Source organism: Syngnathoides biaculeatus, chromosome 9 (assembly GCF_019802595.1).
Source record: "Syngnathoides biaculeatus isolate LvHL_M chromosome 9, ASM1980259v1, whole genome shotgun sequence".
Lineage (NCBI taxonomy): Eukaryota > Metazoa > Chordata > Actinopteri > Syngnathiformes > Syngnathidae > Syngnathoides > Syngnathoides biaculeatus.
Window position 1 is genome coordinate 880,132 of NC_084648.1, and position 23,443 is coordinate 903,574.

General features: G+C 40.7%; 1 protein-coding gene across 3 annotated transcripts in view; it reads right to left on the minus strand.

Annotated features, from left to right (window-relative positions):
- crebbpa (CREB binding protein a) overlaps positions 1 to 23,443 on the minus strand; it is a 71,505-nt gene that overhangs the window by 3,546 nt on the left and 44,516 nt on the right. For all 3 annotated transcript variants that reach the window (XM_061829267.1, XM_061829266.1, XM_061829268.1), the window contains 15 exons: positions 23,176 to 23,355; positions 22,870 to 23,032; positions 22,539 to 22,657; positions 19,583 to 19,822; positions 19,335 to 19,423; positions 17,917 to 17,997; positions 17,508 to 17,564; positions 17,085 to 17,162; positions 16,933 to 17,000; positions 16,601 to 16,751; positions 12,710 to 12,856; positions 12,486 to 12,599; positions 11,070 to 11,235; positions 5,594 to 5,761; positions 2,342 to 2,503 (listed from right to left, as the gene is read on the minus strand). In XM_061829267.1, coding sequence (XP_061685251.1) covers positions 2,342 to 2,503; positions 5,594 to 5,761; positions 11,070 to 11,235; positions 12,486 to 12,599; positions 12,710 to 12,856; positions 16,601 to 16,751; positions 16,933 to 17,000; positions 17,085 to 17,162; positions 17,508 to 17,564; positions 17,917 to 17,997; positions 19,335 to 19,423; positions 19,583 to 19,822; positions 22,539 to 22,657; positions 22,870 to 23,032; positions 23,176 to 23,355 — 1,983 coding nt within the window. The remainder of the gene's footprint in view (positions 1 to 2,341; positions 2,504 to 5,593; positions 5,762 to 11,069; positions 11,236 to 12,485; positions 12,600 to 12,709; positions 12,857 to 16,600; positions 16,752 to 16,932; positions 17,001 to 17,084; positions 17,163 to 17,507; positions 17,565 to 17,916; positions 17,998 to 19,334; positions 19,424 to 19,582; positions 19,823 to 22,538; positions 22,658 to 22,869; positions 23,033 to 23,175; positions 23,356 to 23,443) is intronic.

Sequence of the window (23,443 nt, forward strand, 5' to 3'; positions counted from 1 at the left end):
TTAGAAAGAAACTAATAGCTTTCATGTAAAAATACACAGCACGGACACGCACACACAAATACATGCACACTGTTCATCATTGGTGATCTGGCCATAGTCAAAAACTGCCATCTATATCCATCCATCCATCTATCCATTTTCTACCGGTACTCCGGGTCAGGTCGCGGGGGAAGTAGCTTCAGGAGGAATACCCAGACTTCCCTTTCCCCGGCCACTTCTTCCAGCTCTTTCGGAGGGAACCTGAGGCGTTCCCAAGCCAGCTGAGGGACATAGTCTATCCAGCGTCTTGGGTCATCCCCGGGGTCTCTTTCCAGCGGGACTTTCAAGGAACACCTCACCAGGGAGGCGTCCAGGAGGCATCCGAATCAGATGCCAAAGCCACCTCAGCTGGCTCCTCTCAATGCGGAGGAGTAGCGGGTCGACACAGAGTCCCTCCGGGATGACCGAGCTTCTCACCCTATTTCTCAGGGAGAGCCTGGACACTCTGCCGAGGAAACTAATTGTGGCCCCTTGTATCTGGGATCTTGTTCTTTCGGTCACGACCCACACAGCTCGTGCTCATAGGTGATGGTAGGAAGGTATATTGACTGTTAAATTGAGACTTTGCCTTTGGACTTAGCTCCCTCTTCACCACAATGGACCGATACAAAGTCTGCATCATTGCAGACGCTGCACTAATCAGTCTGCCGCTCCATTCTTCCTTCACTCATGAACAAGACCCCAAGATACTTGAACTCCTCCACTTGGGGCAGGATGTCAGCCCCGACTCGGAGAGGGCATGCCACCCTTTTCCGACTGAGGACCATGGTCTCTGGATTTGGAGGTGCTGATTCTCATCCCAGCCGCTTCACACTCTGCAACGAACCGCTCCACTGAGCATCGTAGATCACAGCTTGATGAAGCTAACAGGACCACATCATCTGCAAAGAGCAGAGATGCGAAGCTGAGGCCACCAAACTTGACACCCTCTCTGCTTCAGGTGCGCCTAGAAATTTTGTCCAATAAAGTTGTGAACAAAATCGGTGACAACGGGCAGCCTTGGCGGAGTCCAATTCTCAATGGAAACAAGTCCGACTTATTCCCGGCAATGCGGACCAAACTCTGACAGTGGTCGTACGAGGACCAAAGAGCCCGTATCAGGGGGCTCGGTACCCCATATTCCTGAAGAACCCCCCACAAGACTCCATGAGGAACACAGTTGAACACCTTCTCCAAGTCTACAAAACACATGTAGTCTGCTTGGGCGAACTCCCATGCACACTCGAGGACCCTGCCAAGGGTGTACAGCTGGTCCATTGTTCCATGGCCAGGATGAAAACCACATTGCTCCTCCTGGATCTGAGATTCGACTTCCCGACGGACCCTCCTATCCAGTACCCCTGAATAGACCTTACCAGGTAGGCTGAGTGTTAGTTGTATAGTTGTTCTATAGTTGGAACACACCTTCTGGTCACCCTTCTTGAAAAGGGGGACCACCATCCCAGTCTTCCAATCCAGAGACACTGTCCCTGATGTCCATGCGATGTTGTAGAGGCGTGTCAACCAGGGCAGCCCCCACAACATCCAGAGCCTTTAGGAACTCTAGGCAAATCTCATCCACCCCCAGGGCCCTGCCACCTCAACTCCAGAGATAGAAGATCAGAGAACCCAGACTCAGCTTCCTCATGGGAAGGATGTTGGTGGTTGTTGGTCATGTTGGTGCAATTGAGAAGGTGTTCGAAGTATTCTCCCCACCAACTTACAACATCCTGAGTTGAGGTCAGCAGTGCCCCATCCCCACTATTCACAATGTTGATGGTGCACTGCTTCCCCCTCCTGAAAGGCCGGACGGTGGACCAGAATTTCCTCAAACCCTTCCTGAAGTCGTTCTCCATGGCCTCACCGAACTCCTCCCACGCCTGGGTTTTTGCCTCAGTGACCACCGAAGCTGCATTCCGCTTGGCCAGCCAGTACCTATCAGCTGCCTCTGGAGTGCCGCAGGCTAAAAATAGGACTCCTTCTTCAGCTTGACAGCATCCCTCACTGTTTATGTCCACCAACGTGTTCTTGGGTTGCCGCCACAACAGGCACCGACCACCTTACGGGCACAGCTCCGGTCAGCCGCCTCAGCAATGGAGGCGTGGAACATCGTCCACTTGGACTCAATGACCCCCACCTCCCCCAGAACGTGAGCAAAGTTCTTTCGGGGGAGGGAGTTCAAATTCTTTCTGACAGGGGAAAACAACAGCTTTCATATAAAAATGCACAGTACGGACACACACACAAACATGCAAAGATTCCATCATTGGTGGTCTGGTCCTAGTCAGAAACTGCCATCTATATTATCTGTAAAAAGTCTCACCTCTTTGTGCTTCTCCATGGTGGCATAAAGCTTTTGGGACAAATCATTCGCTACATTCGGCATTCCAGGCTTCTTCTTGTTGGCGCGACTCACACTGCTTTTGTTTTTATTTGTCTTCTTGTTGTTTTTCTTCTTAGCATTTTTGCTGTCACCTGGGGTACCCTGAGAGTAATACACAGTAGGAAAGTATGAAACGCTCCTATCTTACGATAACAGGATAACATAATTTCACAGATTCATTCATTATCTTAAAATACTGGAATAGTCATAAGAGAGGCCAAGGAGATATTTATAAACAGAGGTGCCCATACGTGAGCAACAAGTTCATTTGATGATTTTGGGACAACATACAGCTGCCTGAGTGGAAGTTGCGCTTTTTTATGATGTATCTGGTCCCGTTTAAACACTAAACAATAATGTTTCTGGCCTTTTAGAGCAGCACCATTTAAAAAAAAAAAAAAAAAAAAAAAACATCTGGGGCTCGTAGCTTCTAATCAATGACAAAATAGTTTGTACAAGGTGGGCTGGCGCTGTTTGCCAGGGAGCTTCATGTGGGACAAGGCAAGCTCATGGCTGAGTTCAAATGAACTATGAAAGGAAGACATATTCACGTGATTCCATTTAACCTTCAAGCAAATTATTTGTTCATTTGAATGAGTCCCTCTTGAAGGACAAAACACTGTTGACACTTTAGAGTTTGAGAGGTATATTTAAAAGAACAGTAAATTGAACACAAACGAGTTGCCAATGTTTAGACCAAGTTGTAGAAGCTATGTTTCAGCTCGTCATTTAGCTTGTTGTTGACATAAGTAGTAGGTTGTGAAAATAAAACGTGCCAACCGGATGGGGGGAAACCAAGGGATTTTGCTTTAGTATTTGTGAACCGAAAACAAGTTATGATGGGTTTTCATTAAATATTTAGGCTTACCAAAATTGCATTAGGTACTCCAGTTAGTAGAGCATCCTGTGAAAGAAGTTTCTCTGTAGACTTAAACCAAATGAAACACACAATAGAGATGAAACTGGACTTTTGTGAAAATTCCTGAAAATCCAAATGTGAGCACTGGGGGGGGGGGGGGGGGTTTGAAAAAATGGATGGCTGTGGTGCATTCTGGCGATATCTGTTAACAAAATTCAGACAAAAATTGAAAGTAAAATTTCGAAGTCCTGGCCAAAAAAAGAAAATCGGCAGAAGTTCCCCAAGGGCCAAGCCCAGATTTTTTTGCCCCCCAACCCCCTATCACTGGATGGGACAAAATCATATTTGTCATTAAAATATGCTTAAAATATCCCATCTTATCTCAAGACAAATGAATTAACTGAACTATTCAGTAAAAAGACATCTAAAATTGTCCTTTTCCCCACATTATACATATTATAGAATAGATATAGAATATACACGAAAATATATCGTAGAATTTCTCCATCGTACAGCAAAACATGTTAAAGAAGTTGATCTGTAGTAATTACTATTAACGTTTAAGTCTCAAACTTGTTACTTGACCACATTGCTCACTATCTTAGATATAGATGTAGTAATACTAACAGTATTATCAGTTGCCTTTAATATATATATATATATATATATATATATATATATATATATATATATATATTTATTACACACACACACACACACACACACACACACACACACACACTTGAAAAATGTACAGGTGTGGTCAGTCATGCTCGCAGATAAAGTTGTGGGTGTGATTAGGGATGGCCTTAAAATAACTTACTGGATTAATATTACATAAATGTAAATTAAAAATGAAATAAATAAATACACAACTGAAATGGAAAACTTCAAACGCAAAAATGATCATTTCCAATTTCAAGTGATATCAGTAGAACATGATATAAAACGGTATTTAAAATTTTTCATCAAAAATTCTTGATTTGATAAACTATCTGAAGAAACGTTAAATGTACTGGCCTGTCAAGGAATAAACACAAACGGTCTATACTCGCAATGATTTGAAGATGCTGAAAGTTTAGTTCAACATAATCAGCGATCGTGGCAACAAACTAGCGATACATTGGAATAAACATTCCGGTCGGCAATTGTGACGTATTGTTGTGTGTGTGTGTGTGTTGTGTGTGTGGTGTATGTGTGGGGGGGGGGGGCGGGGGGTGCAGGCCTGCTTGCTAGAATGCACCTGTATGTGCATGCGCTCGACTTATTGGCCACACCTGAATCAAGCGATGAGGGGGATGATTTATTTTTTTTATTTTTTTTTTTTTTTTTTTAACGCCGTCACACTGCCTCCCAATCTACGGAATGAGCACCCCCGGTATAACTGAATTTCCTTTGACATGCCTCATGATGTTGATGACTTTCAACAATGCGCTCGCATTACGTGAAGCAGTTCTGAACATCCGTTTTCATACATGCTCCGTACATGCTCAGTAACTTGCATTTCCTGTTTCTGGGTGAATACCGGTTGTTTCGGAGCAGGCTCGTTTTGTTAACGTTTATGAAAGAAACACGTAAATTAATGTCAAGACCACACAAAATAGGCGACGTCTTGAGAGACTGCGAGGGGCGGACGTGACTGTTACTAGTGTTAGTACCTCAAAGTGGCTAAGCTCGTGAAAGCAAAACAACGAACTCAAATGTATGTTTGTTCAATGTTGTCAACTAATATCCAGATTAATTTTAGGCAATGTTTCCTCAATTTTCCAGAGGAATTTTCATGAAAATTTAAAAATCCGGAATTCCGTGAAAATCCGGAGGACTTTCATCACTGACACAAGAACCACTATGACAGACAGCCGCTTGAAAAGTTCATAAATACAAAATATTGAGTCTAGGAGGGAAAATGTCTTGATATGGAAAAACAATTTGCCACTCAGCATGGAAACCGGAGTCTCATGCCATTGTAAATCATCAAAGATCTGTAAGTTGTTAGTGGTAAACAATATTCAGAAGTCTCACTTTTTGACAGGTCTGTTCCTTTTTTATTGTAAAAGTACAATAACTTTAAAATGATGTATTCTACTTATGTAGATAAAACTTTCCCTTTGGTAACAGTGGCATATAAAGCCTTTATTATGAAGCAATTTGGAGTGTCACAATCCGATTATGCTCAAATCAACAAAATGCTAAATAAACCCGTGTTTGTGTGTTCTTAACACAGAATTTAACTAAGGTCAAACTATGAAAAATCCAGTGCATCCTGGCGTTATACAATCTAGAAAATCTACACCAAAATAAATTAATACAAATATAACAGTGTTGAAACACACCTCAGGAGTATCAGAAGCAGCAGTGTTTTCTTCCTTTTTTCTCTCCTCCTCCTCCTGCTCCAGCTCCTTAATGCTTTCTTCCAGAACATTGGGCCAGAAGTCTCCTTCAAAGTAGGGCAGCTCATTGGCGCTGGTTAGGCGGTCCTCAGTTGCCTGTTTGAAAATATCCTGAGGAAAAGACAATACATTACTAATTATGTATGCCATGTTAAAATGCATGTATACCATAAAAAGATAAACAAAAGCAGTGAACCAGTGTAAAACTTGAAAATTCGACTAGAAGAGCTCAGTATGCAACCGGTTTCAAAAGAAAAAGTGTCATCACTGCTGCCAAAGAAGTGGGAAATCTTGAAGCAGCGCGGCAGTTCAACGTGGCTGAACATAATGCGAGATTGAGGAAGACGATAAAGGTGAAAACAATGCATCAAAAAGCACATGGAAGAGTTTTGGGATGTGGGAGAGTTGCGCAGTTCCCAGAGACGCAGGTAGAGCTGCTACAGATTGTAACCCAACGGAGGGCAAGAGGCTGTGTTACTAGCACTGTGGAGCTTCGCCTCAAAGCGCTGACAGTGGTGCGGAACAAAAGGAACCAAGACTCTTTGCGTTCAAAAAATGTTTTCGCACAAACACCATGGATGATACAAAAGATGAGGATCACTGTTCATGATGCAATCCAGGAGGCACCAGAAGTGGACCAAATCAATATGATGAGTTCCACAACGATACACCAAAGGTAGCGACTATGGCTCTTCTTCACATTGGAGATGAGTCAGATGCTTCTTTTGAAGGCTTGGTCAAGGATGTGTAATATAGTGGATAAACTGCATTATCTACAAACATTTTCTACACAAATATTTAATGCAAAAAAATGTTTCCGCACAAAGTTCCAAGTTAAACAGTGCTAAATTATTTGAGACTGTAATATGTCAACAACATTAATAAAATGTTACACCATTATTGAGCATTTATGTTAGTTGATTGAGGGATTCTGTTCTGACAATTACAGGGACCAGGACAAGCGTGTCCTCCAGCCTGTCCCGAGATATGTATTACCGCAACATCAGTATATGCAGAAAGATTATTATTAATGATTGTTGTAAAGACAAGTTTTTGAAAAACAAGACAATTACACACAATAAAAGTAAAAGCCGAGCAAAATAGAAATTCAGATTAATATTTTGAGCATATGGATAGCAGCAAATTGATGGCACGCATTGTACATTGGTAGAAGGTTCTTCTCGATTTTTACGTCAACTTTTGGGGTGCGCATTATACTTCAGGACACACTATACACAAGAAATTTTAGTCGAAGGTACAGGTAGTTGACGCTTCTACGGGCCCAAAATGTTACCATTTGGCTATATTTAATAGTTTAAACTGGAAATATATTATTACATAATACAGTCGTGCAATGCAGAAACTATAAATTGGCATTTCTGTGCGCTCACAGGTGTGGCCCTTAATTATACTAACAACCCAGACTACATTTCCCCCCTCCCTGACATAACTAACTCATTTCAGTATACTTCCATGATCCAGTTACTGTACTGCTTTGGTGCTATCTTGTAGCATTACCGAAAGAGTGCAAGAACATGCATAGCTGAATTTTTCAGCAAACATTTGAAAATAGACCACTTCCACAGCGGCCAAAAAAAACAAAAACAAAAAAATTGTTCATTTGTGAGGTGAGCCATAGATGTGTGTGGCATGACAATAATCAGTCCTAATTATTGGATGCATTATAATATATAATTATAATAGTATTATGAATAAAGAGCTGCCAAACTACAGAAATTCACCTGCAGAACAATTTGTCCAAATATGTCTGAATTTCCATATTTTAAAAATGATCAAGAATAAGAATGTGGGGCAGTTATTGCAGTTTATTATGCATATAGCATTATAGAAAATTCTGCATACTGTTCATTTACAAATAATCATTACTCTTCAAGCGTAATTATTACTAAATTATGGCTTCAATACTTATTTTAACATTTTCATTGTGTCAACCTTGCAATGGTCAAATGAGTCAGCATTCAGCGATTTCGGTAGCAAAATACATTTTGTAAGATGTGATAGCTCTGTGAATAGTAGTGATACACCAAAATTAAAATTCTTGACAAACTGAATTGTCAAACTTTATTGGTAAGGTCTTTTCATACAGAAACTTTAATAGCTTTCCGTGAACTAAAATAGAAAATTAAATGGCACCAGTTACTCCAGTGGTAGAGGGGGGCACGGATTGTTTCAGAGCATCTCCCTCTCTTGACAAATTTTCAGTGCTATCCCCCACCGCTTTTACAATTCTCAGTAGTAGCACCCATGCCGCTGGCAGTAATGGAGTTTTCTGACCTGTCAATCACTCGTACAATAATAGCCAATCAAATACCCACATTGTCTTAACCCCTGGCTTAACACACCCCTCTCACCATATTGTCCCACAAGCAATGCTGGTTGTCAGTAGCATGCACTTGGAAAAGTTAATGTTACGAAGAAAAAGGTCCTCAGATGCGCTTAGGGAACGTGCAATTCTGATGAAAGATATCCTGCTAGGTTACAAGGGGCCCAAAGCCTAAAAGACAGTTGACGAAGTGTCTACGATGGATTAAGGCTTGCGGAAGAGCGCGAGTACAAGTAAGTGTGGACAATATCAACAAACACAAGGCTGTATGTTCAAAGGTAAGGGAGAAGTATCTTCTCCGAGTTTGATTTAATTATCATCAGTGCTTTATACATTTCAGGAGAACAACTTTCACTTTGTTAGTGTATCACTGACTTGCTGAATGAAGTGTCATGTTTTATGCCGAAGAGGCGGGTTAGTGATACGTAAATGCGTGATGTCATGCAACAGAAATGTCTATTTGCCTGTTTGTATCACAGACTTTTAAGACAGAGCACTGGGTTTGATTACGAGCAAAGTATTTTTTTTTTCATCTGGTGACTACGGTACTGACTGAGTTAATAACCATTGTTTAAATACACTTGTGGAAAATTAAATCTAACTCACTTATAAAGACTACAATGATATTACTCATGATCTTTCCAAGTAAAAAGTAGTCACCCTGCTTTACATGTGCAGTACGATTTCACTATTTTATTCTGTTGGATCTCAAATTAAAATTTGTGAGGGGTCAAACTTTTTTTGCATCGATCGCTAACATTTCGCTGTAACTCCGAGTTTGCGTCCTGCTCCATCCAAAATCTTAATTCCATGTACATATCCTTGCGTGAGTAATTGAGCCCTCTCTGTAGAACTCTCTTGGACAAGTCTGACGTATTTGGCAAAAAACATACCGCAATATTATCTGGACTACCTGTTAGAGAATTGAATTCAAACCTGTTCTGTTCAGTCACCGTTTTGGAAACTTGTGGGACATGGCAAATGTAGCTAAGGGGGGCGGAGCTTAAGCTCGCCAGTCGGAAAGGTCCATTTCAAGCAGTGGGTGGCACTGAAAAACTTAATCTCACAAAAGGGGTGTGCACCAAAAAAAGTTTGAAAACCACTGAGTTACTACGTATACAAGTATGTAAATTATTAATATTCATGATAAATACCACCATGGTATGCCATTATTAAACTGTGTCTAGGGCAGACATAGGCAAAGTACAGCCCGCAGGCTGTATACAGCCCGTTAGGCTTTTCAATATGGCCCGCCAAAGTTATACACTTACAAAAAAAAATAGTCAATCATTTAATCATTCATTTCATCTTGTCCCTGCAATGCCAGCGTTTCCCCAATAGATGGTGCAATGGACATTGGTGGACCTTTGTTGGAGTGTAGTGTACTGTACTCTTTATTTCACACATCCCATTGCTGTTTGAGCCTTCTGTAAAAATGAGCAGGCCAAAGAAAACTAAAGTGGATAGTGAGTGGCGAGTATTTAATAATGAGTGGACAGCGTAATATTTTTTCATTGAAATCTGGTCAACAGCTGTAGGTCTCATACCACGAAGCCAGTGCAGTTTTTAAAAAGTACAAGATCAGCCGTCTCTTTGCAACAAACTTTGCCTTTTATGCTAACAAACACTCAATCCAAGAACGGGAGGCTATTGCTATTGCTAGGCTATTGAGGTTGGTGGCTAATTTACAGACTTCACTGACAAACTGCAATTCAAGTCAAGTACCAAGGCAAGGTTTTGCTGGCATTCAAATAGGCAAGGGCCGCCAAGCCTTTCTCCGAAGGCAGGTTTTTGAAAGAATGCATGATAAAGAATGTTGGTCTCTAGTGTCTGGACTGTACAGAAGATGCTGGTGTTGTTTGGCTCAACCTACATGTGTGAGCAGACTTTCATCGTTTTGAACATCAACAAAGCCTGTCACAGATCCAGGTTCTGCAGATCTATCCAAAGAATTGTCACAACAAAAACTCCAGACTTTGATGAACTGACCAAAAAAAACAAAAAAAAACATACAGCAGCAACACTGTTCTCACAAAAATTGGTCTTTCTACAGTGTTATGAAAAAAATGCAAACTGAATGGAATGTTTGAAAGTGTGTTCGTTAATTTAGTGCGCATTTACGCACAGCAGCAGAACAGCAAATGAGCGCATCAGAAATTAATGATTATTTCATTGAGTAATATGTTTTGAATGTTGAAAGTGATGTCTTTTTTCAATAAATGTTGATTTATTTAACTTTGAGTCTTCAATTGAAACATATGTGCTATTTTAATCTATTTTCATTTTCTCCTTCCAGTATTGTGCCAAATAGTGTGTAAATGCCACATCTTGCATATTCATTGAGACAAACATACTACCTTGATGAGGGGTGAAACTAACAGTCCTCAGTGTGCACTGTGAGTAAATCGGGTTGTACAATTTATTTGGGTGTGCATATTGTGCTACAAGGTTCTGGCCCAGCCCCTCTGTCAAATTTTAGAACCCAATGTGCCTCGCAAGACAAAAAGTGTGCTCACCCATGGTGTAGGGTGGGTGTGTGCAATAAAGTGACATCCCAGTCAATTCAAGTGGATATCCTCCAAAGCGCTACAAGGCAATGGATAGAATAGCAAACGATTCTCCACTGTGATGTCCACACACTTTCGGTCTGAAACCAAAAATCCAGTTGTAGAAAATTTTCAGCCGAAACATTTCAGCAGTTGAAAATCCTGTGCATTTGAATAGCTACTGACTGTTCTTCACAAATCTGAAGTATGCATTTTTCTATATTGTAGATACATAGATAGATTGTAAGTTAAGGCTTACAGCCGTGCTACCCTGAGAACGTTAGATCTCGGAAGCTAAGGGGGTTTGGCCCTGGTTAGTATTTGGATGTGAGACTGCCTGGGAATACCAGGCTGTAAGCTTCTCTCCTCGGCTAAAAAATGCAGAGGGGTTGAGTCAGGAAGGGCATCCAGCGTAAAAACTGTGCCAACAAATATGTGTTCATCTGAGATGACATGCTGTGGCTCCCCCTAACGGGACAAGCCGAAAGAAAAAAGTATACATTGTAAGTTAAAGGAAAATTATGTTCACCTTGTAGTCGTGCAAGATCCTTTCACCAAAGGCCTTGTCCAGCATCTTCCGATACCAGTCCTGAAGTCTCTTGGGTTTAGGAATCTTCTGCTCAGGAGGATGACAGTGGAAGATGTAGTCATCCCCCTCACTTGGTGGACATGCCCAGATGTGGCCTTGAGCATAGCTTCAAAAAAGGCCAGAAGAAAAAAGTTAAACCTGAGAAATGCTGATGACATGAACAGAATATAATCTCCTACAGAACTATGAGAATGGGTAAATCAAATCTTTTGTTTGGATTGTATTACTGAAAACATTTGGTTTTCACATCAAACGATGACATATTTTCAGAATTCCAGCTTTGAATTCATGGTTTTTATATATAATGTTTAACAACTCAGGACAGAGCACATTTTGCTTGATAGCATCAACTTTTCAAGTGAGCAAAAGTAGAGATGATTTAACTTGAAAGTTAATATTTGGTGACATTATCCTTAGTTTCAATAACTACATCAACCCGGTCACCCACTGACTTCAAATTGTTGCATTCTTCTTCAGTACTTGTTTCTGGGGGTTTCTCCCTTGAGTCTCCTCTTCAGGAGGTGAAATGCATACTCTATTGGGTTAAGGTCCGGTTTTTAACCTGAGTCTAAAACCTACTTTTCCCGCCTGATGAAGTCTTTTGTTGTGGGCAGTGTGTTTTATTGTCTTATTGCGTGATGAAGTTTTTTGCAAGTTTGGATTCATTTTTATGTAAATAACACAGAAAAACTTTTTGTAGATTTCAGAATTCATTCTGCTGCTAACATCACACAAGCCCAAGCCATGACATTAACTCCCACCATGCTTCACAAATGAGCTTCTGTTGTTTTGGATGTAGAGGCTGGCAGTGAAGTCACATTTGGGTGTTTCGTCACAGCTCTCAATGTTTTTGTCATCAACTGCCACTGATCCCATTGGCCGACCTGTTCGATGTCTGTTGTTGCATTGGCTATGCCCAATTGTTTTTGCAACAGCCATGATTCCAATTTTCCCTCTTCAGTTTAAAAACAGTTTGCATTTCTCCCACTCTCTGGGCTTCATGTTTGATTAACAGTTAATGCACTTTTCACACATGAAAATCAAAGCCAAATATAGGCACCATATAATGTTTAAGCAAGCAACCAATCTAAAAGGCAACAAGAAACACCCCTCAGTCAAATGTTCCAATACTTGTGCTCACTTGAAAAGTGTGTGGCTTCATACGCAAAGTTGACAGTACTGAGTTTTTTAACATCTATAAATACAGTAAAATAAAGGCTGGATTTCTGAACTTTTGTCTCATTCATCTTTTGATGGGAAAACCAAATGTCTATATAACAAAAACAAAGGAATTGACTTTGCCATTTTCATACTTTTGGAGGGGATTCTATGTCTTACTAGTAGTGTGAGAATTACCCAAGTTTCTTTGCATATTCTAGATAGCCGATAAGGATCTCATGATACACTGCTGTTCTTAAAACTCGAGGTTTGAAGAAGTGAATACTGTCAAGGTATGATATGTAGACTCGTCTGGAAAGGTAAGGAATGATAGATTAAAATCTTTCCAACCCAAACAAGCAGTGCCCATGTCATTACTGATCATCAGGTACTATGTATAATGAATAATCACAAGCACAGACCTAGTATTGGGAAATGGGCATTCAGAACCATACTCCTGTACATGCATGCCAAAAAAGCACACATCGACGCCATCAATCTCTTCAAAGGCAAAAAGTGCTTTGGTTCTGTAGGGAAAGGTCTCTGGCATCTCACCTGTATCCACAAATCTGAAATTGTCAAGGGAAAACAATGATTTGAATGTGTGAGATATAAGTTTAAGTGGGAAATGTGTTTGGTCTAACAAATGAGTCTATGCTAAATATATTTTGGATGTAATTAATGGACAAAATCATTCCTCATATTCATTTAGAACAGATTCCCAACCAGACACAATGTGCTGTGGAAAATGATCAAATTTCACTTAATTGGAGAAAGTATTTATTTACAACACATGTATCTTTGTTCCATCCATCCATCACAGTCACATATTAAGGCAGAAAAAATAAATGCACTTTTATTTGATGGCAAAAAGTGTATAGTTCACTTGTGTATCCACTTTGTGACATTTTTGTTTGTTGGTGTGTTGTGAGATTTTTCAAATTTAAGAAATGTGCCTTGGCTCAATTAAGATTGGGAATCACTGCTTAAGAGAAGACCCAATCAATCATAATTTTCTATGCTGGTTATCCTCACAAGGGTTGCAGGAGTGCTGGAGACTTTCGAGAACAATTGAGTTTCAAATTTTCATTTCAATTCTATTGCATGAAGTTGCCTGAAGTATTAAAAGACTACAATCACATATCCATAAAAAAAGAAAGAAGAAAAGAAAGAAAAGAAAAAAAAAGGAGGAAACCGGATCCATCGTCAGAAGAAAAAGAGCAATGCACAGAGCCTACAACTGAGTGTAGGGACTTTGAATGTTGGGACTATGACAGGAAAAGCTCAGGAGTTTGTTGACATGATGATTAGAAGAAAGGTTGATGTACTGTGCATTCAAGAGAGCACGTGGAAAGGTAGTAAGGCTAGAAGTTTAGGAGCAGGGTTTAAATTACTCTACCACGGAGTAGATGCGAAGAGAAATGGAGTAGGGGTTATTTTAAAGGAAGAGCTGGCTAAGAATGTCTTGGAGGTGAAAAGAGTATCAGATCGAGTGATGAGACTAAAATTTGAAATTGAGGGTGTTATGTATAATGTGGTTAGCGGCTATGCCCCACAGGTAGGATGTGACCTCGAGTTGAAAGAGAAATTCTGGAAGGAACTAGATGAAGTAGTTCTGAGCATCCCAGGCAGTGAGAGAGTTGTGATTGGTGCAGATTGTAATCGACATATTGGTAAAGGAAACAGGGGCGATGAAGAAGTGACGGGTAAGTACGGCATCCAGGAAAGGAACTTTGAGGGACAGATGGTGGAGGACTTTGCAAAAAGGATGGAGATGGCTGTAGTGAACACTTATTTCCAGAAGACGGAGGAACATATAGTGAGCTACAAGAGTGGAGGTAGAAGCACGCAGGTGGATTATATTTTGTGCAGACGATGTAATCTGAAGGAGGTTACTGACTGTAAAGTAGTGGTAGGGGAGAGTGTAGCTCGACAGCATAGGATGGTAGTGTGTAGGATGACTCTGGTGGTGGGTAGGAAGATTAAGAAGGCAAAGGTAGAGCAGAGAACCATGTGGTGGAAGCTGAGAAAGGAAGAATGTTGTGCGGCCTTTCGGAAGGAGGTAAGACAGGCTCTCGATGGACAGCAGAATCTCCCGGAAGACTGGACAACGACAGCCAAGGTAATCAGAGAGACAGGCAGGAGAGTACTTGGTGTGTCTTTTGGTAGGAAAGAGGAGAAGGAGACTTGGTGGTGGAACCCCAAAATACAAGGAGTCATACAAGGAAAGAGATTAGCGAAGAAGAAGTGGGATACTGAGAGGACTGAGGAGAGGCGAAAGGAGTACATCGAGATGCGACGTAGGGCAAAGGTAGAGGTGGCAAAGGCTAAACAAGAGGCATATAAAGACATGTACACCAGGTTGGACACGAAAGAAGGACAAAAGGATCTCTACAGGTTGGCCAGACAGAGGGATAGAGATGGGAAGGATGTGCAGCAGGTAAGGGTGATTAAGGATAGAGATGGAAATGTGTTGACTGGTGCCAGTTGTGTGCTAAATAGATGGAAAGAATACTTTGAGAAGTTGATGAATGAAGAAAATGAGAGAGAAGGAAGAGTTGAAGAGGCAAGACTGAAGGACCAGGAAGTAGAAATGATTACTCAGGGTGAAGTCAGAAAGGCACGACAAAGGATGAAAAATGGAAAGGCAGTTGGTCCTGATGGCATACCGGTAGAGGTATGGAAGCAATTTGGAGAGATGGCTGTGGAGTTTTTGACCAACTTATTCAACAGAATACTAGCGGGCCAAAAGATGCCTGAAGAATGGAGGAAAAGTGTTCTAGTTCCCATTTTTAAGAACAAAGGGGATGTTCAGAGCTGTGGGAACTATAGAGGCATAAAGTTGATGAGCCACACAATGAAGTTATGGGAAAGAGTAGTGGAGGCTAGACTCAGGACAAAAGTAAGTATCTGCGAGCAACAGCATGGCTTCATGCCAAGAAAGAGTACCACAGATGCATTATTTGCCTTGAGGATGCTAGTGGAAAAGTACAGAGAAGGTCAGAAGGAGCTACATTGTGTCTTTGTGGATCTAGAGAAAGCCTACAACAGAGTACCTAGAGAGGAACTGTGCTACTGCATGCGTAAGTCTGGTGTGGCGGAGAAGTATGTTAAAATAGTACAGGACATGTAAAATGGCAGCAGAACAATGGTGAGGCGTGCCTTAGGTGTGACAGAGGAATTTAAGGTGGAGGTGGGACTGCATCAGGGATCAGCTCTGAGCCCCCTTCCTGTTTGCAGTGGTAATGGATAGGCTGACAGATGAGGTTAGACTGGAATCCCCTTGGACCATGATGTTCGCAGATGATATTGTGATCTGCAGTGAAACCAGGGAGCATGCAGAGGAACAATTGGAAAGATGGAGACATGCACTGGAAAGGAGAGGAATGAAGATTAGCCGAAGTAAAACAATATATGTGCGTGAATGAGAAAAGTGGAGGGGGAAGAGTGAGGCTACAGGGAGAAGAGATAGCGAGGGTGGAGGACTTCAAATATTTAGGGTCAACAATCCAGAGCAATGGAGAGTGTGGTAAGGAAGTGAAGAAACGGGTCCAAGCAGGTTGGAAACGCTGGCGAAAGGTGTCTGGTGTGTTATGTGACAGAAGAGTCTCTGCTAGGATGAAGGCCAAAGTTTACAAAACAGTGGTGAGGCCGGCCATGCTGTACGGATTAGAGACGGTGGTACTGAAGAAACAACATGAAGCTGAACTGAAGGTAGCAAAAATTAAGATGTTGAGGTTCTCGCTCGGAGTGACCAGGTTGGATAGGATTAGAAATGAGCTCAAATGAGGGACAGCCAAAGTTGGATGTTTTGGAGACAAGATTCGAGAGAGCAGACTTCAATGGTTTGGACATGTTCAGAGGCGAGAGAGTGAGTATATTGGTAGAAGGATGTTGAGGATGGAGCTCCCAGGCAAAAGAGCGAGAGGAAGACCAAAGAGAAGGTTTATGGATGTGGTGAGGGAAGACATGAGGGCAGTTGGGGTTAGAGAGGAAGATGCAGGAGATAGGCTAAGATGGCAAAAGATGACACGCTGTGGCGACCCCTAACGGGACAAGCCGAAAGGAAAAGAAGAAGAATCACATATCCATAAACCCCTATGACGGTAAAAATAATGGTTTCAGGTTGCCAGGACGCGGGTCGGTCAGCCGCAATGAGTGCAGCTTATAAACTACTGTGGTTTATTTTAGAATAAAGCATAGACAATTTTGTGGATGCAATTCATATAGTGGTCGTTTCATGGTTGATATGTACCTGAGGAAAAAATATACCACAACAAGCGCTTGTTTACACCTTGATCAGCAACACTCACCTTGCTTTCATGCCCTGTTTAACTTCCACCATTTTGTCAGAGCTTGCAACCACCCGCACAAATACCTCTCCAGCTTCTGGGTGGTTCTGTCTTTTTAAGAATTTATTCACACGATCCTCTATATACATTCCGAGTCGTGTTGACTGCAGCCCTAGAGTATAAACACAAGGAAATACTGTACTTGACATTTTGATAGGGAAATAACGATACTCTCTACAATTGAAACCACTCATTTCATCCCACAAAAAAATACATGCTAGAGATGAAAGTGGCTCCTATCATGCCTTGATAAAAAGCTTACAGCATCTTGATTTAAAAGAAAATGAACAAACGTTTTGCTGAAAACTTGTTGTCCTTCCGTGTTTTTCCACTCTTCTTCAAACAGTTGTCACAGATGAATCTGTTAAGATGTATGGTTGGATACAATGGTCATTCATTGTGAATGTCATTCATTTGACATATTTGGATAGGTTTAACTACTCACCCAGATGGCCAAATAACCTCATAGTGCAAGACGCATATCTGGTGCATCTTCCGTCCACAATCTTTACATTCAACAAAACTGAAGAGAACCAAACATACAACAGATTTACCATGATAGCAACTACTTCATGAGCGAAAGTTGTCCTTGTTGTGTGAACATTGTGAACTGCTTGTAACTACTGTAAGAAACACCAGTCGTTTCGTAGATGTAAGCAGACAAATGTGTGGAAGGTCTTATTGCTTCATCGGACAGGAGGATCTTTTCGATTTTTTTTACCAGTTTGAAAAGCGGGACAAGTTTTGAGGGTTCCCTCATAGGGTAATTCTACTGAGTTTGACATGGGTCAACTAAGCTAAAGAAGCAAAGCAAAATAGTAGAAAAAGCATTCTCTCAGTAAGGGTTTGTGGATTTGTGTTTACTTACGGTTCAGGTTCCAGTACATCGTTCTTCTTTTTCTCAAACTGGTCTTTTGATATCATCCTGATGGGAGAAACAAGAAATGGGAGAGGAAAAAATGGGTGAGAACATAATGGCACTAAGATTGGGAATAGACAAATGCTTGGTGAAGTGACTGAAGCTATACTCTTTATCCATCATGGCTTTATCCCAGAGCCAACTGAAGCCTGCCTGAAAAATTTGACCAACTTATTTGAGAGTACAATTATCATAATACCTCAAAAGAAATCAACTCTACAACTAACGTGAGGCTCAACAAAAAGGAGAGGACATTTTCCACAACATGAATAACACATAGGTCTATAAGGTGCACAAACTGCAATATTGTATATCACTGCGCAAGCACCTGTACATTCATCATTAGTCGTTTACTTACGTCTGTGGCTGTGCAGGATCATCTCCTAATGTCACACTCTCTCCCTGAATTTCATTAAAACACTTCTCACAAAAATGGTACCTGGAGGAATGAACACATCACATTGACCACACAGTTTACACACAGTTGAAGCCAGAAGTTTACATACACTGTACAAAAACAGACATTTCATTTTTTGTCTCACTGTCTGAAGTGAAATCAGACTAAAGCTCTCCTGTTATAGGTCCGCAAAGATCAACAGAATTATTGAATTTTGTTAAATGCCAAAATAATGAGAGAAAATTTCTCAAGAGAATTTTATATTATTTTCATCGAGGACAAGAATTTACGTTCACAAAAAATATATTTCCTTAGTATTGAGTACCATTTCCTTTGAACTGCATGACTTGGGTCAAACGTTTTGGGTAACCTTCCACAAGCTTCTAAAAGTACTTGGATGGAATCGTGGCCCATTCCTCCTGACAGAACTGGTGTAACTTGAGTTAGGTTTGTTGGTTGCCTGGCTCGTACTCACTTTTCCAGATCTGTCCACTAATTTTTTGATGAGATTCAGATCAGGGCTTTGTAATGATCACTCTAAGACATTGTTATCCACAAGCCACCTGTTTAACCAATTTGACGGTATGCTTAGTGTCCATTTGGAAGACCCATTTGTGCCCAACTTTTTTTTTTTTTTAGCTTCCTGGCTGATATCTTGAGATGTTGCCTTAATATCTCCCGGTAATGTTGGTTCTTCATGATGGCTTCTATTTTATGAAGACCTCCAGGTCCTGCTGCACAAAAACAGCCACACAACATGATGCTGCCACCTCAATGTTTCACAGTTGGTATAGTGTTCTCAGGTCTATATGCTTCCCCCTTTTCTCTCCCTATGTAATATTGGTCATGATGGCCAAACAGCTACACTTTAGTTTCATCAGACCATAGGACATGTCCCCAGAAGTTAAAATCTTTGTCCTGGTGTCTTTTTGAAAACTGTAATTTTTTAGCAGTAATGGCTTCATTCTCGGTGAGTGGCCTTTCAGCCCATGTTGGTACAGGACTCGTTTCACTGTGGATAATGACAATTTCTTACCAGCTTCGTCCAGCATCTTCACAAGGTCTTTAACTTTTGTTCTGTGGTTGAGTTGCATATTTCGGAAAAAAACACATTCATCTCTGGGACACAAAGCCTGACTCCTTCCTGAGCCATCTGATGAGCTGGACATTCCATGATGTTTATACTCGCATATAATTGTTTGAACAGACGAAGACTCAACAAAAAAAAATCAATTTGTAAAAATAAAATCACTTGAGTAATGACCAATTGTATTGATGTGTGGGGGAAAAAATGGGAATTTGATCAAATTCGACATCGGTTTCAGCCTGATGCCAATGATTTGCAGTTAGTCACAACACAGAAATTGTCTGAAGAGTACCTGTTCTGGTAACTGTAGTATGTGCCTCCAGTTGGGATGGTGCAGAGCTGTTTCCCATAACAACAGAGGGTTTGGGGGGAAAACTCAAACTGCACCAAAAATATGAAGAAAGGTAAAAAATTCTCCAAAGGAAAAGAAAAAAAATAGCAACTTAAAACAACTAGCATACAATAATGTTAAGCACTGCCATGTAAATGTCTCAGATTCATAGTATGTGTCAGAGTAATAAACAATTTTCTACACTGTACCTTCCTTCCACAGCAGTAGCCCAGGCTTTGCATTACGGGGTCAATGTCGGCCTCAAAAACCTCAGCCAGCTTGGAGCAACACTTGTACACACGAGATGTCTTGCGGTTGTAGAGCCATGCATTGTTGAACATCAACCAAACATCATCAACATATTGCCAGGGATCCTGGTACTGGCCTGTGTCCAGTTTACGTTTTATTGTGGACAGATCTATTGGGTTCTTAACTATGTCAAAGTAGTCCTACAAAGAGAAAGGGACACATTTTGTTTCTCAGACTAACAGTGACAATGCAGCTGAGAGCTGCAAAAATGACATCAGGGTAATTTTTAATCACATTTGTGTGTACACTATACAAGTATTTATTCACCATGTGGCCACTGGAGGGCGCAAAAAATGTATTTGCATTGTTAGCAATAGGTTCAAATTAAAGTGTGATATAAAAAAGGTATATGACCATCACACTTTCCAATAGGTAAAAAATATAAAGGTTAACATGCAATCTGCTTTTTCAGTAGTCATACAAAACTCATTTTTGAGTTTTGACCTACACATGCACATAGATTTTATTGTGCACATTTTTATTTTCAGACGTTTTAAACTAATAAAAAAGTAAGGTGATATACAGCAGCTGATATACGTATTTGTCACCTTTTTTCTCAGTAAATGTATTTCTAAATGTGCTACTGACATGCAAATTCCACCAGATGTTGGGAAAAAAACAAGTAGTAGAAGCAGTGCCTTGTGAAAGTATTTGGCCCCCTTGAACTTTTCAACCTTTCGCCACATTTCAGGCTTCAAACAAACACGTGAGATAATTTTTTTTTTGTCAAGAATCAACAACAAGTGGGACACAATTGTGAAGTGGAACTAAATTTATTGGATATTTTATAATTTTTTAACAAATAAAAAAACTGAAAACTGGGCCAGGCAATATTAGTCAGCCCCTTTACTTTCAGTGCAGCTCCAGAAGTTCAGTGAGGATCTCTGAATGATCCAATGTTGACTGATGATGATAAATTGAAACCACCTGTGTGTAATCAAGTCTCCGTATAAATGCACCTGCTCTGTGATAGTCTCAGGGTTCTGTTTAGGGTGCAGAACGCATGTGAAGACTAAGAAACACCAGGCAGGTCCGAGATACTGTTGTGAAGATGTTTAAAGCCGGATTTGGATACAAAAAGATTTCCCAAGCTTAAAACATCTTATGGAGCATTGTGTAAGCAATCATATTGAAATGGAAGAAGTATCAGACCACTGCAAATCTACCAAGACCTGGCCGTCCCTCTAAATTTTCACCTCGAACAAAGGGAAGACTGATCAGATTTGCATCCAAGAGGCCCATGATCACTCTGGATGAATTGCAGAGATCTACAGCTGAAGTGGGAAGTCGTCTGTCCACAGAACAACAATCAGTTGTACGCTGCACAAATCTGGCTTTTATGGAAGAGTGGCAAGAAGAAAGCCATTTCTCAAAGATATCCATAAAAGGTCTCATTTAAAGTTGGCCACAAGCAACCTGGGAGACACACCAAACATGTGGAAGAAAGTGCTCTGGTCAGATGAAACCAAAATTGAACTTTTTGGCCACAATGTAAAGCTATGTGTTTGGCATGAAAGCAACACAGCTCATCACCCTGAACACACCATCCCCACTGTCAAACATGGTGGTGGCAGCCTCATGGTTTTGGCCTGCTTTTCTTCAGCAGGGACAGGGAAGATGGTTAAAATTGATGGAAGATGACTGGAGCCAAATACAGGACCATTCTGGACGACAACCTGTTGGCGCAACACCAAAAACCTAGCGATAATCACACAGCAATCCGCCTGTGTGAGTAGATATGTATATGCGCTGGTTCAGCCCTAATTGATGGCCTACAAAAAGGTCTAATCATCAAAATCTTATGATGGGTAAAACCAAAGAGCTGTCTCAAGACCAACGTAAATCAATTGTTGTAAAATATGACCATTGCATTGGTAACAGCGTGATAGCTAACCTTCCAAACTAACTTAACCAATTAGAGATAAAATGATATGCTTTTAATACTGTGAAACAACATTTGTGAATTTTGTACTAATTCATTGTGATGCAAGATTGCTATGGTGAAGTTTTAGCCCAATGTCAAGTTTTTTTTTTTTTTCTTCATTGCTTTTTGCGACTTTTTTGCGGTTGGAGGACTAGGCATCAGAACTGGGAATTGACATTTTAAATTTGAAAGCTTCCTAAAGAACCGGAACATTAGTCCTGGTTCCAATCGGCTCTCAATGGCCAACGCTAATTATCGCACATAATATAATTTCTGATTTGTATTTTTTTATTTCAATGGATTGCCAGGGTTGTTCCAACATCTGATGAAAGTTTCACATCAATAACACATTGAAAAATATATTTTGTGAGAAAAATGGTGACATGTTCAATACTTAAATACTCAGCTGCTTTATGTTCAAATGGACATAAAAAAATAATGTTATTTATGGGGCTCTTAATACCCACCTCTTGTTTCTCCTGAGATCTGGACTTTGTTTTGTTGTGATTATTTTGTTTTAAAGTTTATCTGTTTTGGGGTATTTTTTTGTTTGATTCTTTTTGCCGCTTCCACGTGTTCATTTCCGACAGTGAGGTTGGCAAGTTTTTCTCTCTTTTTTTTATCCCCTGGTATATGTGATCTGCATGGTGTATATGTGGAAAAAGGTCAGACTTGACAAATTTAGCCTCGTCATGTTCACGACTATGTATTCTGTTGGTTGATGTTAAGTTCACTATCCCTCCACTGCTTCAGTAAGTAGTGACTATGCAACTTTGTTGATAGAAATTGATATGATCGCCAGCACTCAATGATTAACAAATGATTTATTTACTTACGACAGCCTATCCCTAAAACACTTAATTCTAGTGCACATTTTCACATTCCAGAACACATTTTCAAAGCTATGAGTTTTTTGCATGCGTGCTACCTACCGGAATACACAGAAGCATAGGGTCAACTGGCTGTCTGAAGGGCAACGACTCGGAATCTTGTCTATAGAGGGATTCCAAAGTCGGCATCAGAGCCTGCCGTAACTCCTCAGGCTTGAACACTGAAGGAAATTTGAAAGAATAACCTTTGTGGCATCACATGCAAGAATGAAGGAAAAAAAAACACACAAAATGGAGTGGCACAAAATATTAAATTTGATTGATGTACACAAACGTTCAATGTCGTGTTCAATTCATAATTGAGATTTTTTTTTGTTGTTACTAAGTGACAAGCTTCATCCTAGTCATTTATGGCTTGGCTTCACCGACTAACCTTTCTTCTGAGAGGGCAAAGACGATGTCCCGTTGGTTCCTTCCACTTCCTCTTCCTTTGGCTCAGTCTTCAGATCCATCTTTTTGTCCTCTAATTCCATTGGCTCCTGTTTTTCCTGAGGGTCTTCCTTCTTGATCAGTGAGGAACTTGAGTTTTCGTCAGTCTACATAAGACAAACACAAAGTCAAGGAAATTGCTTTGAAAATTCACTATTTTGAATGCAAAATACTCGAAGGTAAAAAAAAGCCTAAAGAATCAATAAACAGCCTGATACTGGAGCGCATATACCAGTAGATTCAATCCCACCTCCATTTTGGGTTCACTTTTGCCGCCAGCGGCCTCAAACTCTTGCTTTTCATGGTGTGCCTCTGTTTCGACCTCCTTGACAGGCAAGTCGGCTGCGACATGCTGTGAGTGCAGGTCAGCACTTGAAGCTGAGGCTGGTGTTGGCACATGGTTATCCAGACTGGCCCCTGGTTGAGAAAGCTGTAAGGCAAAGAAAGAAAACTAAAGCTGTAATGCACATACAATAGATGCACTAGGGCTGGGTGCATGCGGAGGTAAATGTACAGCA